The sequence below is a fragment of the Thamnophis elegans genome, chromosome Z, assembly GCF_009769535.1.
Source record: "Thamnophis elegans isolate rThaEle1 chromosome Z, rThaEle1.pri, whole genome shotgun sequence".
In the NCBI taxonomy this organism is placed as follows: Eukaryota; Metazoa; Chordata; class Lepidosauria; order Squamata; family Colubridae; genus Thamnophis; species Thamnophis elegans.
The window spans coordinates 39,941,567-39,960,787 of NC_045558.1; the positions used below are offsets into that span (position 1 = coordinate 39,941,567).

At 36.0% G+C, this 19,221-nt stretch overlaps 1 protein-coding gene across 1 annotated transcript in view; it reads right to left on the reverse strand.

Moving 5' to 3' along the window:
- RAPGEF5 (Rap guanine nucleotide exchange factor 5) overlaps window positions 1-18,900 on the reverse strand; it is a 79,932-nt gene extending 61,032 nt beyond the window's left edge. Inside the window, exon 1 of the mRNA XM_032238249.1 lies at window positions 18,546-18,900. Coding sequence (XP_032094140.1) covers window positions 18,546-18,725 — 180 coding nt within the window. The 5' untranslated portion in view covers window positions 18,726-18,900. The remainder of the gene's footprint in view (window positions 1-18,545) is intronic.
- Between the last annotated feature and the right edge of the window lie 321 nt (window positions 18,901-19,221).

Sequence of the window (19,221 nt, forward strand, 5' to 3'; positions counted from 1 at the left end):
TGTTAATATACATTGTGTGTTGAGATTTTCATTTAAAGTATTTATTGCCTAGGCAAGGCACATCCATTAGGAATATTTAACCTACTATTTCTATTTCTAATCTATACCAACCTATTCAAAAGGGTAACTAATTAAATAATCCAAACCTAACATGTACACACATATGGCTCTTAGTCAATCATCACTTTAAGACTTTACTGTTTTCAAGCAGAAACTAGACAGCTGTAGAACCTTTTAAGACTGAGTTAGGTTCTACTAAATTGACAGACTAGTTTATATTCACTATACATAAAGAGAGGGATTATCCATATTTTTTCACATTTTCCATCTTGGTTGAAAGACAGTGGATATTTTAGATCCCTATACTAGCTATGCAAATACAACAGATTGTCTTTATCACATAGCACTCTAGTAGAGATTAAAATAGAGATTCTTTAAAATACTGAATACCCACTGTTTTACTGCTAGTGTATCTAGAAATCATTTGTGCAAAATGTGGGCCACACAGTTATGTATGGTTTAACATAATTATAGAAAATAAATATAATAATCTACTTACAAAAGAAACAATTTTGCCTTGCCAGCTAGCATTTGATTTTGTCATTACAAAAGCTTTATATATGACAAACAATAAAATGTATCCAATTAAAATATTATAGGACTCTATAATGTATTCTCTATTTTCCTATAGAATATAGGAGTAAATGAGATGATGGGCAGATTTCTGTTTTGCATGGAGAGGATTCCTATTAGTTTTCATTTTTATAAAAATCCAACTCATTTAATATAAGCCTCTCTTACCGAACAAAGTAATTCAGTTGAGGTACATTAGCTACATTGTCTATGAAAAGAAGCAGGGAGTTAGGCATGGTGAGTACCATATGTACATAGAATAATAATAGAGTAGGACGTAAAGAAAATTGGAAGTAAACTGCTATAAAAGGATTGAAGCTATTTTCATAAAAATTATACTGACGCTACCTTTCTGACTCCGACTTCATCCAATATGGAATGGAAATGGAAGCCTGGTATCAATTCCAGTTATTTTACATCCGGTTATGCTTTCAATATAGTTTTTAAGAAAATAAAACATTTCCATTCTACATACAGTATAATTACAATAGCATTTAGACTTATATACTGCTTCACAGTGCTTTACAGCCCTCTCTAAAAAGTTTACAGATCAGCATATTGCCCCCAACAAATCCTCCAAGACTTTGGAAGGATGGAAGGCTGATAGGTTAAACTATCAAACACAGTAAATTCTCACAACAAATCATACTTCTTATTCCCAAAATAAGAAAGTAAATCTTAATTAGCTATAATTTTGGGAATACCACAAATATGTTCAATATACAATAAAGCTGTAAGCAGTGGCACCTCCAATATATTATGTAACATGCATCCTTTAAAACAAGATGCTTGTTAAAAATATCATGTGCTTTCTTGAACAAATAATGCTTGTGATTTTAAAATATGAAAACGGGTACAATTCCAGAAAGCAAATCTGTAGAGAACATTTTGTTATTCATGGTCCAATAATCTATAACTATAACACATATCACCATTTGGTAATTATACACTTGATACACTTTTCATGGTATTTCTTTTCACATATACATGTTTTGTTATACAATGTTCCAAGCAATTCTCCATTTTGCAATGGAACAGAAGTATTGATCCCTCATAATGAGGGCTCATCATTACAGAAGTCTCTCTGGCACAGGGATCCCTTAGTGATTCCAGAGCTATCTGCATTCTAAGTAATCATATAGTAATCTGGCATGGTAGTTTCTTAAAATTGAGCAGGCATACAACAGAAATTTCAGTTTCCAAGTGATCTACAGCAGTCTTTAGAATTCCAATAGAAAAGTGCACAGCAGAAAATGAATGTTTGCACAAAAGGTTATCCTTTCAAAATTGGAAATACCTCCTTATTAAAGCATAATGAGTCTAATATACAATGCAAAAAAGGTGAAGCTATAAATATGGTATCTGGCATGTTACTTTCATTGGGATGCTCTATCCACACAATTCCCATCTCAACAAATGAAAAAGGCCCCCAAGTATATTAACATAAATCCAGATGAATACATCACTGTGGACTAATCTATGATAAATTTATGTAGCTCTATAGTAGTTTGTGATAAAGTTAAGCATGATTTGCAAGTCAGAAGGTGTGGTTTCACAAATTGAAGAACACTACAGCATCAACAATATCAACTTGGCATAATGATTTTCTCAGGGGATCATAAATCAGCAGACAGATACCACTAGGAATTCCAGCAACTGTTTGATTCTAAAATTACAGGCACCACAAGTTTTAAATGTGGTAATGTTCTGTTCTGTAAGCAGATGTCATACTCTTCCTTCATCAATAACAAAAAGCAGATTTCATCTCATTCCTTCATCAATAACAAGAAAAATGTGCTTATTATAGTTTCAAGGCTACCATGGATACTTTTCTGATGCCAGGAACAATGCAAGAAAGCCAGCAGTTCATTGAATAAATCTCCAGAGCATTTCAGCTACATAACAGGTGATAACACTATATACATACATCTCAAAACAAATACTATTATTTAAATCTAAAACTAATACATTAGGAAGATTAAAATATAAGCCTAAAGTCTTTTAATCTATATGAATTAACGTTTTAAAGTAGTTTATAGAATAAATATTAATAGAATTAATATTCTTATATGTTTCAGTTTCAGTTTCAGTTTATTAGGATTTGCATGCCGGCCACTCTCGAGAGACTCAGGGCGGCTTACAGATAAAGGCAGGAAGGGGGAACATATAAAAATTAAAAAGAACAGCCATTAAAATTTCACAAGATTCATATAGCTTAGAATGGGGCTGGATAAATCAACAGCCCCAGGCCTGCTGGAACAGCCAGGTCTTAATCGTTTTGCAGAAGGCCGGAAGAGTAGTAAGGGTCCGGATCTCCATGGGGAGATCGTTCCATAGGGCTGAAGCAGCTACAGAGAAGGCCCTCCCCCGGGGAGTCGCCAGTCGACATTGATCGGCAGATGGAATCCGGAGGAGGCCTAGTCTGTGTGATTTTATAGGTCTCTGGGAGGTAAATGGCAGGAGGCGGTCTCTCAGGTAGCCAGGTCCTAAACCATGTAGGGCTTTAAAAGTAATGACTAGCACCTTGAAACGTGTCCGGAGACCAATGGAAAGCCAGTGCAGCTCGCAGATGATAGGTGTAATGTGGGTGTACCTAGGTACACCCACTATCGCTCACGCGGCTGCATTCTGGACTAACTCCAGTCCACTTCAAACACTCTTCAAGGGCAGCCCCATGTAGAGCGCGTTACAGTCATCCAGTCTTGAGGTGACGAGGGCGTGAGTGACCATCTGAAGGGCCTCCAGGTCCAGATAGGGTCACAACTGGTGCACCAGGCGAACCTGGGCAAAGGCCCCCCTGGTCACAGCCAACAAGTGATGTTCTAACGTCAGCTGCGGATCCAGGAGGACTCCCAAATTGCGAACCCTCTCTGAGGGGTGTATAGTTTCGCCCCCCAGGCTAAGAGATGGAATAGCTGGACCATCCTTGGGAGGGAGCATCAATAGCCACTCAGTCTTGTCAGGATTAAGTGCAAGTTTGTTCACTCCCATCCAGACCCTGACAGCCTCCAGGCACTGGCATATCACTTCTACCGCTTCGCTGAGTTGGCATGGGGCGGACAGATACAATTGAGTATCGTCCGCATATTGGTGGTATTTAATCCCGTGCCTGTGTATGATCTCACCCAGTGGCTTCATGTAGATGTTAAATAGGAGGGGGGACAGGACTGAGCCCTGTGGCACCCCATAATTGACGGGCCTAGGGGTCAATCTCTGCCCTCCAACCAACACCGACTTGAACCTGTCCGAGAGGTAGGAGGAGAACCACCATAAAACGGTGCCTCCCACTCCCACCTCTCGCAACGGTTGCAGAAGGATACCATGATCGATGGTATCGAATATGCATTACACTTATTAACAAATTCAAACTCCTGTAATCAACACAAAACCCATGTATCCTAAAATGGAATAAGGAATAGCTAACCAGGAGGAGAGAATGGATCACCTGAGCACTCTTCTCTTACTTGTCTAAAAAGATTGGTTTTTTTCATCATTTTTCCAAGACACTAAATTCCACCCTTTAATCCCCGTTTAATAAACATTTATGGCTTTGTTATCTGCAGGTGAATGCTGGTAGGTAATTTATATACCATATAAATAAAAACTACCTTTTATGTGATATATATACGCAAGTATTTATACATTTTACATCAGAAATATCACTTGGTTTATTGAATATTTAAAGTAAAAAGAAATAATACAATTATTTATATAAATCAACAGAAGTAATGTGAAACACATAAAAATAATAAAATTAATGATCCAACAGTAATATGTTTTTCACATTTTTAAATGGCATTGGATTAGATATGAGCTAAAATTAGAATCAAAATTATTAGAATCCAATGGGATACGTTTACAGTGCCTAGTCTAAATGCCATTGATTAAAACATGACTAATCTAATTTAGAAAGGGAGTGCAACAGTTCAGTGATTAAATAAACTGAGCTTGTCAGCTACAAAGTTGATAGCCAGGTTTGTGACCAGAACACCACAATACTTGCCCTACTCCTCTTGCCAACTTAGCAGTTCAAAAGTATGCAAATGTGAGTAGATAAATAGGTACTACTTCAGTGGGAAGATAGTAACTTTCCATGCACCTCGGTGTATAATCATGATGGACAATGTGTATAATATGTGACAATGGAAAGGTCTTCGGTCAATGCTGACTCCTTCAAAGAGCTGGATACAACTGGACAGGGAAGCCTTTACCTTGCTTTAATCTACCATATTTTTTGGAGTATAAGATACACCTTTTTCCCTCAAAAAAGAGGCTAAAAATCTCGGTGTATCTTATACACTGAATGCAGCATTATTTGCCTCCCAAAACATTGCCCCCTTCACCAAAATGGTCATGCAGAGTCTTTAGGAGACTTTCAGAGTGCTCCTGGGGGGCTGGGAGGGCAAAAATGAACAAAAAAGGGCTGTTTTGCCCAATTATGTCCTCCCAGACCCCTGGAGCACTCTATAAGCCTCCTAAAGGCTATGCATGTGTGTTTTTGAGAAAAAATGGGCCTGTTTTTGAGGAAAAAAATGGGGTTTTTTTGTTCATTTTTGGCCCCCAGCCCCCGGGAGCACTCTACAAGCCTCCTAAAGGTTATTCATGCCCTTTTTTTAAAAAATGGGCCCATTTTTTGGGAGATCTGCAAAATGCAAACACTTTTTTTAAAAATTTGCCTCTTCAAAATCTTGGTGCATCTTATACTCCGTTGCGTCTTATACTCCAAAAAATATGGTAGTTTTAATCTAACCCACTGTATGATAGGGTCACAGAAAAAAGTTTTATTTTCAAAGAAAAAGAATGTATTTCCAGTCATAATAATTTTAGTTTTTGTTACAGAGAGCTGACATTAAATTTAGAATCATTCAAGAATTTCATTGAAAATGAGTATTTTGTTCAAGAGAAACGAATATGTTAATAGAGATTATATTACCGTAATAGGATAATATTTCAGTAAAATGGGATTGCATTCTGTGTACTATTTTATATATATCAAATCCAAAAAAAAAAAGTAAAAGCACAATTATTCCTAAATGTGTGGGGAAAAGCATGATCTTAATGAAAGTTTTAAAAGTAAAGCTATTTTTATCTGTTCTGATATTAAAAATATTACCCACAAATTATAAAAATATCTTACCTAAGTCCTATAAATTGTATGACATAAACTGTTAAGATTATTTTTGTACAGAAAATTAAGCCTCTTAATAAATTTTCTTCCCTTCTGTATCAACCAAATCAAAAAAAAAAAAAAATTGTCAGTGAATTAATGTTACAAATAAAAAGGCTTGTCTTGAATGGAACCAAAGATTCCAGTGACCTTCCCCATATTATCTTTCATGATGAATCTAAACACAAGAATGTGTCCAAAAAATGAAATGACAACCATCCCCTTCAAAGATCGTTCAGGTGTGTGTCCTTGGTTCATAGTATAACAAGTACTCCCCATGGAGTCTGTCAGTCTATGGACAGTCGTTCCATGTGCATTTTAATAAAAAGGCACAACAGATGAGTCCAGAAACACTAATTAAAAAATAACAAAGGATTTTACATATTAATTCAATGTAGTAAATCCCTATTGACATGGAAGGACCAAATCTTCCCTAGCCTTGCACCTGATGTCATAAAACTTTATAGCCATGCAACAAAAATGCAAAGCTAATTAAAATTGCCACATGTGTACTTTATAGTCTGAGAACACTGTAAATCAAGATGGAATAGTTTTATAACTAAGAATCTACATAATGTCAAACAAAAACTCCTCAAATCAAAGATGGCTCACCATGTAGATTCAACAAGGAAATGCATACTACGTACATCAAGAGAAGAGCTTTAATATATATAAAATCAATCCATTTTTCTCTTGTAGGAGTATTACATCAACATCTTTAAAAATTCTTGCCTTAAAAAATATGAAATCAAGTTTTATAGTTAGCAGATTTAACATAAAGGCAGTTGTTCAAAAATATTGTTCCTTGAAGCTTTCTAAGTCTTTTAATTTAGCTAATAAATCAAATAAATAATGATTTTGATTTGGAGTTCATTGAGTAAAAAGAGTGGAATCATTATTTCTATTATCCTTCACTTTTTTTTACATCCAATGCCTGAAAATGTATTGAGTCATTAATTGAATTACTGATTGAAACCTGCTAAAAAAAAACAGAATCATAGGGTAACAGAACCAATAGTTGACAAATGTTACTTATCACTACCAGTGAAAGAGTTTACTGAAAGTTATTTGTTTCTGATATAAAAAAACATGTTTCAAAATAAAGCAACATTAAAAAGACACTAAATGTTGATTAATTGGAAGAAATATTCATTTTAGGGATATCTTGAAAAAAATGTTTTTAACTAATGGACTAAATAATTTTTATTTAGTTTGCATTTATTAGATGCAAGATTAGTATTTAAACACCATTGAATTAAAAAGGGATGAGAAAGAATTCAAAATGAAGAATATAAACTATCTTTCCAGAATGTGCTCACAGACGGTGCAGGACTAGGTGGATTCATAGAATGTAGTGAGACATGATTTTGTTTGGTTTCAATTTTTAAAATATACTGAATAACTTTAGGTTCACTTCCTCAAATTGAAGAATTACAGAATTTGATAATATTTAATGATGTGTTCTGACCACCACCCCTCCGTACGCCGAGGCACGCCGACACAAGATTACTGCTAGACAATTTATTCACAGTAAATTAACACACCAACAAGACTTTGGCAGCAATCCAGACTTCCAAGATAAGAAATACACACAAGAGCTTCTCCAGTGTTAGCATATTAGTTGAATCCAGCAAACAGCCTCCTCCCAAAGTCTCTTCTTATATATTCTCTTGGGAAGAGCCTAATTGCAACCACTTGGGTTCAATTATCTTCTGTATCTGGGTAGTTGCTGTCGGCGCTTATCTGCTCGCCTTTGCCTGGCATCCGGGACCAACTACCTTAGCTCCTCCCCACTGCTCCAGGGCCCGACGTCAGGGAGCAACTCCCTTTGGCTTTCACTGCTGCTCCATGCCTCAGGCGCCTTCTAGTGGCCAACCAGCCTCTCTGGTCCCTGCTCGGAGTCTGAACCCTGTCCAGGGTCCTCCACATCTTCCAGAGCTGACTCATAGGGGCCCTCACTGTCGGAGTCTGTTTGCAGCTCCAACAGCCACAACAGTGATGGATACCAACTTGAATGGCTTTCAATAGGGTGACAAATATTGTATCAATGGCTATTTATCATGGTAGTTAACATTATTTATATATATATATATATATATATATATATATATATATATATATATATGTGTGTGTGTGTGTGTGTGTGTGTGTGTGTGTGTGTGTGTGTGTGTGTTATATTTATGCTGATAAATAAATAAAGCATAAATATAACAAATGTAACAAAAAGGCAATAGTAAAAAATATTGGGTTTCTGTCTGGATGGTCTCTTGTGACGAGCCGAAGACAGAGAGTGGAAGTGTGACCTTCCTCCCATATTTGGGCATACCAGGGGTTGTGACTTTAAATATATATATATATATATATATATATATATATATATATATATATATATATATATATATATATATATATATATATAATATAATATAATATAATATAATATAATAATATAATATAATATAATATAATATAATATAATATAATATAATATAATATAATATAATATAATATAATATTATAATATAATATAATATAATATAATATAATGTGTGTGTGTGTGTGTGTGTGTGTAGGTCTCTAGTTATTCGGGTTTTCTCCCGCGTAAAATTGGAGATGTCTTGGCCAAGACACCCGCGAAAACCTCAGAATGTGTGTGTGTGTGTGTGTGTGTGTGTGTGTGTGTGTGAAATACCATTTATACATCATCACAAACTCTCCAGAACCATAAAGCCTACAAACTTGAAATTTGACACTTATGTTCCTCTTGGCTTCTAGGTGCTTGTTAAGAAAGGATTTTTCAAAATGACTATCAGATCATTAGTATAGCTTATATTATTATTAAGATGCTCTGATGCTAAGAAGTTAGACATTCTACTCCCCATCCCTATCTGAAAAGGACTCTGTTCCAACTGCCAGTTGGGTGTGGGCATGGCCAGTGCATGACCTATCTGGCCTGTGAGCTGGAATTTAGACATTCTATTTCACCTCCCCATCTGAAAAATGCTCTGATGCTAAGGAGGTAGCCTGAAGGAAGGAAGGGATAAGATAGGAGAGGCTTCTGTGGGGCAAGCCTGAGTGAAAGAAGGGGATAAGAGAGAAGAGACCTCTGTGGGGCAAGCCTGAAGGAAAGAAGGGGATAGGAGAGGATCAATGGGGCAAGCCTGAGGGAGAGAAGGGAATAGGAGAGGATCAATGGGGCCAGCCTGAGGGAGAGAAGGGGATAAGATATGGGAGACCTCTGTGGGGCAAACCTGAAGGAAAGAAGAGGATAGGAGGGGATCAATGGGGCAAGCCTGAGGGAGAGAAGGAGAGAGGAGAGGCCAATCATAACTACTCAGTTATTTTCAAGCTGTAAATGTCGATTTATCAAGCCCAATCACATGGTTTCATAGCAGACCATGGGTATTCAGCTAGTCATTAATGTTTTAAAGATAGAATGCACGTAAGGACTAGTTGCTATAGAGCAGTGATAGTTAACCTTTTTGTCTTGAGTGCTGAAGGCACGCACATGCGCACCCAGAGTGCAATGCATGCATGCCACTCCCGCATTTCACCCCAAGCATGTGTGACCCCCCACGTGCACCCCACCTCTCTGCACATGTGCATGCAGCCCTGTGTGCCTCCTGCCCCGGTGCATGCATGTGACTCCTCCCATATGCTCTTTGCCCTCTATGCATGCACGCATACCCTGTGCATGCATGTACCCCACACACACATATGCACATGAGTCTCTCGCATGCACCCTCCGCAGCAGAGACCCCAAAACCAGCTGGCCAGCAGGAAGCACACACATGTGCAGTGCAGCTGAGCTGGGGTGACAGCTCGCATGCCCGCAGACAAGGCTCTGCATGCCACCTGTGGCATGCGTGCCATAGGTTCTCCATCACAGCTATAGAATAATACTCATATTCTGACAATGTACATCCTATTTGACTGGAAGATATATTAGACTTTACAGAATTTGGCTATGAAAAAAGGCATCTTCATTAAAAACCGATGTACCTTACCTGGAATCCTTCTAAACTTCAATCTATAATGTGACTTCATATTGAATAAATTGCTAAAAAACAGTTTCGTACAAAACTCAATATGGGATGGGACTGAATACCTACCTAAAAGTAGGTCAATATTCTTACATACCAACATTCTTAATCTCTTCTGGGTATTAAATCTAGCAACTGCTTAAGTCCACTTGATTTCATTTGGTCTCTTCTGACTAAAAGTACATCAAAAATTTAGCTCTAGAAATATACTTAGATATTAACATTTAATTGATAAGCTTAAATTTTTACAGCTTCTCATAAAAGCTGTAACCAATTAAAAGGTAAAGCAATCCTAAACTAGTTTTTTTCTTTAGAATGACAGCTATTTTTTTTAAAGATACCTATTTCTTAACTGTTTTATATTCTGAATTAGAACTGAAAAGTTTTTCTTTCAGAAAATACTTTATATCTGCTAGGGAGAATTAATTTAAGATATTTTTAAAGTAAGTTGCAACAAACAATTCCTAATAAATGTGTGTATATTCAGAACATAGGTTTTCTAGTTTGCAATATACCTTTTTGCCTATTGCCTTATATTTTTCTTAATAGGAATTCAAAGGAAGCAACTCTCATACAAATCAGAAACAACCTAACTTGCCCCATGGCTGGTAAAGTTATCATTACATCAGTTTACAATTTTGATATCCAGAAAACATTGTCAGGTAATGAGATTAGAAGCAGTTTGATAATGTGCCCATTTTCCCACCCTTCCTTTAACATACAAAAAGAGTGATGTCTAAAGTGACAGGTCACTATTATGTGAATGCAGGATTTCCTTTACTCAGGAAATTGAATGCTGCAACACACAGCAATGTTATCAGAGTCTCCTCTGCAAGAATAATGGGACAGGCAATTAGCCTCTTACACAAATCAATGACTTCTCATATATTGGGTAGCATTTAAATTTAAACTTTGGGTTTCTCTGGAAGAAGCAAGAGAGAGCATAGAAGTTCTGCAGGATTTCCAAAAATGAGTTCCTTGTAGTAGCAGCAATTTTTAAATCATTTGCTAAATCACTTTGAAAGTTGTTCTATGTGTTGTGCACGCTCACATAGAACTTCCAATTGGTTATAAACACATTTTCAAAAAGCCTACAAAACATACATACAAAGCTTCAAGGGGCAAATGTTTAATACTATTTTAGTGAAATCATGCAAGATTTAATAGTCTTAAATTTCCTCTATAACATGAAAATACCTATGTGTACTGTATGACAATGTATATGGGTGAATATTAAAAATTAGCCCTTCGGGAAGGTGTCCTGCTCATTTGCTTAAAGAAGTTTGTCTTCTGCTCTGAAATCTTGAGATAATAAAATCACTCTCATTACTGAATAGTGTGACCAACAGTGACTCTGTAATTTTCCCTCTAATCTTCCCCAGTTTTCTGAAATTCTGAATACAATTATTCAGAATACAATTCTGAAAATATACAATTACAATTTCATACAATTATGAAAGTTTGCCTTTATCAAATAGTTATTATATACAAAATTACTAATATGCATTTTCAACATATGCATTTTTCTTATGTTCAAATCTAATCAGTTGTTTCAGTAATTTGTTTATTTTATTGTCACTTGAATACTATAAAGAAAACAGGTAGAATCAACAATCCAAATAGAGATATCAAGATGCAGAGAAATTGTTCATTATCTGACAGATTGAAATGTTAATTCATAGGAAATTTACATAACAAATATTGTCTTCTATAATAGGCACAAACCTGTATTGACATATAAAAAGCTGTTCGCTGGATGCAAAACTTTGATCGAAGTAATATTTCATATCAACTAGCTTTTTAAATGAGTTTCATTTAAACCTATACTATCACATCGTCTTGCATTAATTCCTAAATAATTAAAATTATACTTTTTTCTGTTATTTTCACCAAGAAATGTCTTACTTCTTAAAGAAGCGTCACATGGAGACTGGAGAAATAAAAGCTAAATAATTTCTAGAGCAACATAATGGGCCATTTATAACAAATGTTTTCATGATGCACCTAGATCACTTATGCAAATCAAAGAAAATATATTTTAAAATTAACATTTAAGAACAAGTGTAAAACAGTTAAAAGAGACCCTAGAATTGGATAAAGAGTAAACTCTCAGGGACTTTCAGGCAAATTAATTTATGAGTCACTTCCTCTTGTAGCAAGTTCTGGTTAAGCAGAACAAGAGCAGAAATCACATGATTACAAGCGCACATTGAGCCCAATTCTCTTGACAAAGATTCTAACGAATGTATTATTAGCAAGCAATGTCTATAGTATGTTTTATTCAACAGCTGAATAAATGAAACAAATATTATAATTTACTGCTCCCCTTCATAAATAGCAAATTAATTAAAAAGAATAGCAATGTCTTCAAAATATAGTGATCTTTATGTTCAAAATAGTACTTTCACCTATAACTTAAAAACATTACAGGTAATTACTTGCTCAGGGTTTAGAATGCATAGCAAATGAAATCAAATATATTGCAGTTTCAATTTTAAATATTTCTTAGTGTATATTCAGTGTCAGATATCAAAATCTGTAACTTGCTCCAAATGAATGTTTTCTCATCATGCAAATGTAATTCTTCTTTATGCATGACACTGAACTCAAGGCTAATATAATGGTCAAACACCATTGATTTCTGTTCGAAGAACTCAAATTCTGCATCCAGACTTAATTATGTAAATTAAGTAAAATTGTTCTTAGGCTAATGTTGCATACATTACTTTGCTTTCAAAGCACGAAGTATTATTGTTTAATATGTTCCTCATTGAATAATTACCTTTAAATATGTTATTAATATGCAGCATTAGATTTTTTTATTGATACTTGATTTGGCCCAGCTTGATTAAGCTCTAGATCTTGAACGTCTATGAGGACTGTCAGTCATCCAGGTCATGGTTGTTTCTCAAAGGTACTTTTCAAAAGGCTACTTGTCTTTCTTATTTATTTATTTATTTAATTATTTTCATCACAATGTTTCACTTCTCATCCAAGCACAAAAGTGAAGAGCACTTTTGGGAGACTCTGGATTTTGAAGATATCTCTAAAATGGTGATAGACCTGTAAACATAAAGATAGGAAACCCCACACCCCTTTTTGATTTCTGGAACTGAAGGTCCGTCATCCCTCCCCCCCATCCCACTTCATTTATCATCCTATGCTGCTTTGAGGCTGGGCAACTACTGATTGTTGACATATCTTAAAAATCTTTATTTTTTTATTAATTTATTATTTTTATGAATAATTTAAGGTGGCAAATACATACACCACACACTTTCTTCCCCAGTGTGCAGTGAGTTGGCTGAGAGGGAGTGACTGGCTCAAAGTCACCCAGCTGGTATTTCATGGCTGAAGTGTGACTTAAACTCAAGGGCTCTGCTTTATAGCCTCTCTCATGACAAAATCTGAGTCTCAACAACTTTCTCGACTTACAACCACAACTGAGCTCAAAAATTATGTTGTTAAGTGAGACATTTATTGAGTTTTGCCACATTTTACAACCTTTCTTGCTATGGTTGCTAAATGAATCAATGTTACGTTAATCACATCGTTATTAAGTGAACCCCATTGACTTTTCTTGTCAAAAGATCACAAAAGGGGATCATGTGAGCTTGGGACACAGCAACACTCATAAGTATGAACCAGTTGCCAAGTGTCTGAATTTTGATCACATGAGCATGGGGGTGCTACAAAGGTTAGAAGTGTGAAAAATGCCATTGTAATGTTGAACTGTCACTAAATGAACTGTTGTTCACTTAGTTGGTCACTTGGTTGACTTGAGCAGCTATAGAAATTAATTAATTAATTAATTAATTAATTGAACCCTATTCTGATTATTTGTGATGCTACACTTAAAAAAATATCCCAGATGTTGCAACTGCTGCAAAATAAATTAAATTAGGCTAATGGAATGGAGACTAATGGAATGTACAGGATACCTGTAGTAAAAGATAAGACATATACTTTCTGGACTCAATTTAAAGTTTTATACTAATGCCTAAAACCCAGACCCGCTTAGAATCTGATTGTCTTAGTGCATCCGCAGCGTGCCTGGTCTGATCTGCAGGATCATCAATAGAGGATGCCATGTAAGCAGTGGGGGTTGTGGTACATGGCCCATGGGTGGAGCTGTGAGGGTAGAGCAGACGCTATATAATATGTTTTCTTCCTAATTGTCACTCTGTGCCCGTTATCTCAGTTTCTTGGATAAAGTATTACAGTTAACCATCTTTGGCTCTGTTTAAATTACTTGCTGAATGCTGGAACATGACAGTTACGACTATAATTCTCAAATTTATAATTCATTTAACAAAATTTCAGGCATTGTAATACCAAAACATCCGTAGAGCACAAGGTTAAAGAAAGATGACACAAATTGTTTAAAAGTTACAATACAATAGATCAGCAAAGGGATAATTTTTCATCCAAAGTCACAGAAACAAATGAAGCAATTCTATGTCCTTTAGTGTGATTTCATTTCCTGTGTTTGTATAGTATAAGCTAAATGCTTTATTTATGGACAGTTATTTCTACAGTTTGCCACAAAAATTTTGTGAGACCAGAAAGAAAAGAATGGGTGAATATTATGCACGTTCTACGTTTCTAGGATTCTAACAGTTTTGGTTTGGTTTCTGGGAAGCATCCTAAATTAGTATGTAGCAGAAAAAGATATTTTCCAATTTATAAATATAGTACTCGCTTGGGTAGCACATATACTAAATTTACAAATATATATAAAAAACTGGAAGCAAAAAACACTTTATCTAACCATGCAACTATAAGTTTTAAGTATTTTTATTTTTCAGCTATTTCAAATGCTACTTCTTCCATAAAGAAGCAAAATAAGGCAACTATTGTTTCCAAATACAGTGTGAGAAAAAAATAAAACAAACTCTCAGCAATTTCAATAATATTTTTCTTCAAAACAAATTTCAATATGCCATGGTACATAATTAATACTGAATATCTAATGAGGTGAAAATTAAAATCTACCAGTTCTTTTTCAGACAATAAATGTTAATAAATGGCACAAGCTTTCAAGAACGACAATTCATCCCAATTTAAATTTAAATTGGGATGAATTGGAGGGAGGAAAAGGGAGGAGAAAATTGGGTAGTTTTGCAGATGTAGGTTATATATGAGATTATAAATATTGAATCAATTAACAAATGTGATGTGTTAAACCACATTCAATTTGTTGAGACTTTCTAAAAGACTTGAAACTTTTTAATGTAAATGAGCTGAGAATCATTGATACAGTTTTATACAATTTTATGGGTTCTTGCAAGCATCTGGATCCAACTAAAGGTTCAAAAGTTTAGCCATAAATCATTATACAGTTTGGGACCAATATACATTATTTATTTATGTTACTTTCCACTAGGGTCTACGGCACATTGACAATGACCTCTCAGCACTGTCATCTTGCCACAGCCATGTCATCACAGCCACCTTGGCTCAGCCATCTGGGCACAGGTCAAATCATCACAGACAACTTGATGCAGGGCAATTCAAATCACTGAGTCAGCTGTCACTGTCCCTGCTTGCCCTCTCTCTGCCTGGGAGCCATCAGGGCAGCGTGGTGAAGGAGAAATCTGCAATGCCGAGATTGGAATGGATGCCACCCTCCCATGAGTGTCTGCAGGGAAAAATAAATGGCTGAAAGTCCTACATGGCATCGAACCTGGGTACCTGAGAGACCGCCTCCTGCCGATTACCTCCCATAGACTGATTAGATCTCACAGGTTAGGTCTCCTCCGGATTCAATCTGCCAGCCAATGTCGGCTGGCGACCCCCCCGGGGGAGAGCCTTCTCTGTTGCAGCTCCAGCCCTCTGGAATGATCTCCCCATTGAGATCCGGACCCTTACTACCCTCCTGGCCTTCCGCAAAGCCACCAAGTCCTGGCTGCTCCAGCAGGCCGGGGGGGCTTGTGAAGCATCCAGCCCCATGGAAATTGTGAATGTTGCGGTTTTTGTTTTAAAGTGTTGTCTTTGTCCAGTTTTCCCCTTCCCTTGTCTATTGTGAGCCGCCCGGAGTCCTTCAGGAGTGGGCGGCATACAAGACAAATAAATACAAATACAAATACAATGTGGCATGGGCATGCACTTCTCTCATGCAGGCAGCAATTTTGACACAGCAGATAACCATGCAGAACAGATGTGCTCTGACCCAACGAGCAGGTGTACCCATGGGAAGTCAGATCCAGAGATGTCGTCTTTTACAACAAGCCAATGGCTGCCTCCAGTGAAGGGAGGTACTGTAGGGGACCCACAGAATTGTCCCATTGCAAGTTGCACATGGCATTCTGTCCCACGCTGAGATGACTGCCCCAAATTCTGACTGTGGCATGGCCATGGAAGCTGGTTGTGCTGAGATGGCAGAGCCAAGTTGTCCAATTCCATTTTCAACATGCCACCATTTCTCAAATATTTTAGATACTACCTTTCCTTTTTAAATTATGCTAATTATGACCCATATTATGTAAATTATTGAAGCATTCACTGGCCATTTTTTGCAGCACTGGCCACAGGTTTATTATTATTTGTTGCACATTGGTACCAAATGATTTCAGAGCATAGCATAAACCACCTGAGTAAGCAAGCTAAGTGGGTTTTTTTTTAGCATTTTTAAATGTGTTAAGTGTATCTACATGTTTATGTATTATTTTGCATTGTTTCCCACCAAAGGTTAAAAAGTAATCATACCACTATTGCAGAAAAACAGTTTTGAGGAAGTGTATAAAACAAACTATCAATTACTCCACTGTATTCTCCTCAATTTGTTTCTGGTAGTTTTTAATGAACTTATTTTTAATATCATGTAAAAGCAGCATTAATTTAACAAAAATTATCACATTGCAAAAATATGACAATTTAAAAAAACCAAATAAATTAAATAATAATGGGATATCATAGAATGGGATATTTGAGGGATCTTTTCTCCATTAAATCTCCCTGTTCTATGGGAAATGCATTTTGTGTTAATCTGGTAGGACCCAGAAGGAAAACCATTTGTGCCATGCCCTCCTCCCATTCTGTGAAACATCATTCCCTCCCCAAAGTGAGGCTGGCCCCAACCCTATCAGACTTCCAGAAAGCCCTAAAACTATGAGAAAATGGAGGCTCCTAGATGACTATATGGCAACTAAATGCAATTTTGCACATTTTGGCACGATTCTCTGATTATTTTCTTTAATCTTGCTTTTATTTTATTTTTTAATTTCAATTGGATGTCTTAATGATTTAATGTATTTTAATTGTTTATTGTGTATACTTCCCAGAATCACGATGTGAGCTGGGCAGTTATACAAATGTGATTAAATAAATATATGAATAATATAAACAAGCAGCATTACTGGGGGGAAAGGGAGAGGAAAAAAACAAGTGAAAAAAACACACTAAAAGTTGATAAGAGAAATAATGGGCTTGTGGAATACTATAAACACAAAGACATTTGGCTTTGCAGATAGAAATAGGGCTCCACAGATGTCCCTTTCTAGAGATCAAGACAACACAATGTACTCCCAAATATGATTAACTCATATTAAAAAAAAACTTGCAGTCCTTTGCCAGTTTTAAATATTTAAAAATAGATTCTCCTTGCCATCACTATCACAACATTTGCAGAAAATATTTATTCCAGTGTTGCCCAGTAATGCAAGTCTGGTGCGCATATGAAATTAATCCTAAAAATACTCTAATAAACATTATTTTGAATTACCATCAGCCCCTACCAACCTAGGCAATAATAAGAAAGGATTGGGATATAAAATCCTTCAAAACCTAGTATATTAAATGTATTAATAAGAAGGACAGGATTCAAGCATGATAGGAAAAATGATCTCAACTGAGAGAAGAAGATAGACTGCTTCAATTTAAATGCCTGGGATTCAAAGTTAAGTAACAATATTTTGCAGGAACTGTCAGTATGCAAGAATACAGAGTCCATCACATTTTTCAAGAATGTAAAATTCTTAAAATACCTAACATCTTGGTTGGATTTCCTAAACCAAAAAAATAAACCCACCTTATATTGGTAATCAATAGTTAGTGTAATTACCACACATCTTTAGTTTAAATGTTAAGCAGAATCCTTTTGAGTGTCATGTGAGTTACAAGTAATTTAATTCAGGCTTTTTTAACTTGGACTATGTCCCTGAGACTATAATTCTTAAATTCCTAGCCAGTATAATCATGCCGACATATCAAATAGATAGCTGGAACACTTCAGAAGCATTATTTTATGTCTATTTCTATAAACAGCTCAAGAAAACTCTTCCTCAAGAGAACTCTTCCTCATCCTAGCACCTAACACATCTGGAAGGTGCCAAGTTGGAAAGTTTGGTTGAAAGTTCACTTTCATTGTGTAGGGGAAGAAACTGAAAAAAATTTCAGATGCAAAAAGTAAACTATGAGTATCATTTAAAGATATGAAATGCCATCAATTATCATCAATTCTCTCTCTCTCTCTCTCTCTCTCTCTCTCTCTCTCTCCCTCCCTCCCTTCCTCCCTCCCTCCCTTTCTCTTGTGCATGTAAATATGTATGTAGATTGAGTTATTTAAATAGCCCTTACTTTTCAATAAGTATTCATAGAATTACATTTAAAATTCAACTTCATTGACTCTACCATGAATCATTCCTGGAATGGAATGTGCGCAATTACTTTACTATTTGAGAAAAAATGGGAAAATGTCCTACCTGATCTGTATTCCCTGGTTCTCTTTTGTTTGCCTGTGAAACATGAGAATTTTCTTTTGCAAATTTCTGGACAAGTTCGATGTGCCCAATATCTTCTCGTTCTTGAAGCTTGCACATAACTCCCGCCTTCAATGTTGGTGGAAAAGGAAAAAGATATTTAAATCCACAGTCCCAGGACATGACAGTCACAAACTTTGAATTTTACCAAAAACTCATCTTGTCCATTTCACCCTCTGAATTGTCCCAATTTTATGCTGAGCAAACCGTTGTTTCTTGCTTAAAAAAACAAAAGAGGCACCGAACGAACACAATCTCTTCTTTCTATGCGATGCTATCTGCTTAACATAGCAGAGGCAATGCTGAACTAAGTAAGCTGCTATTATGGATGCAGCTGATATGCAGGCAGTGCGTTTGTTCCCGTCAACTTGTTTCCTGTTACATAAGAGAACCACAGTAAAAGTTACAAATTCATTGGAAAGTTAGCCAAGAACAGCCCTGGAAAAGGATGGAGAGCAAGAGAGTCATTCCTAAAAATAACAGCCTAAGTTTCTATTTCACACACTCCACCCTTCTTTGTATGTATAACATATAGCTATTAAAGTATGTTAGATTGTATGTATATGTGTATGATTTTTGTTGTTTCAGACATGACGGTCTATAAAAATAAATGTTTTGA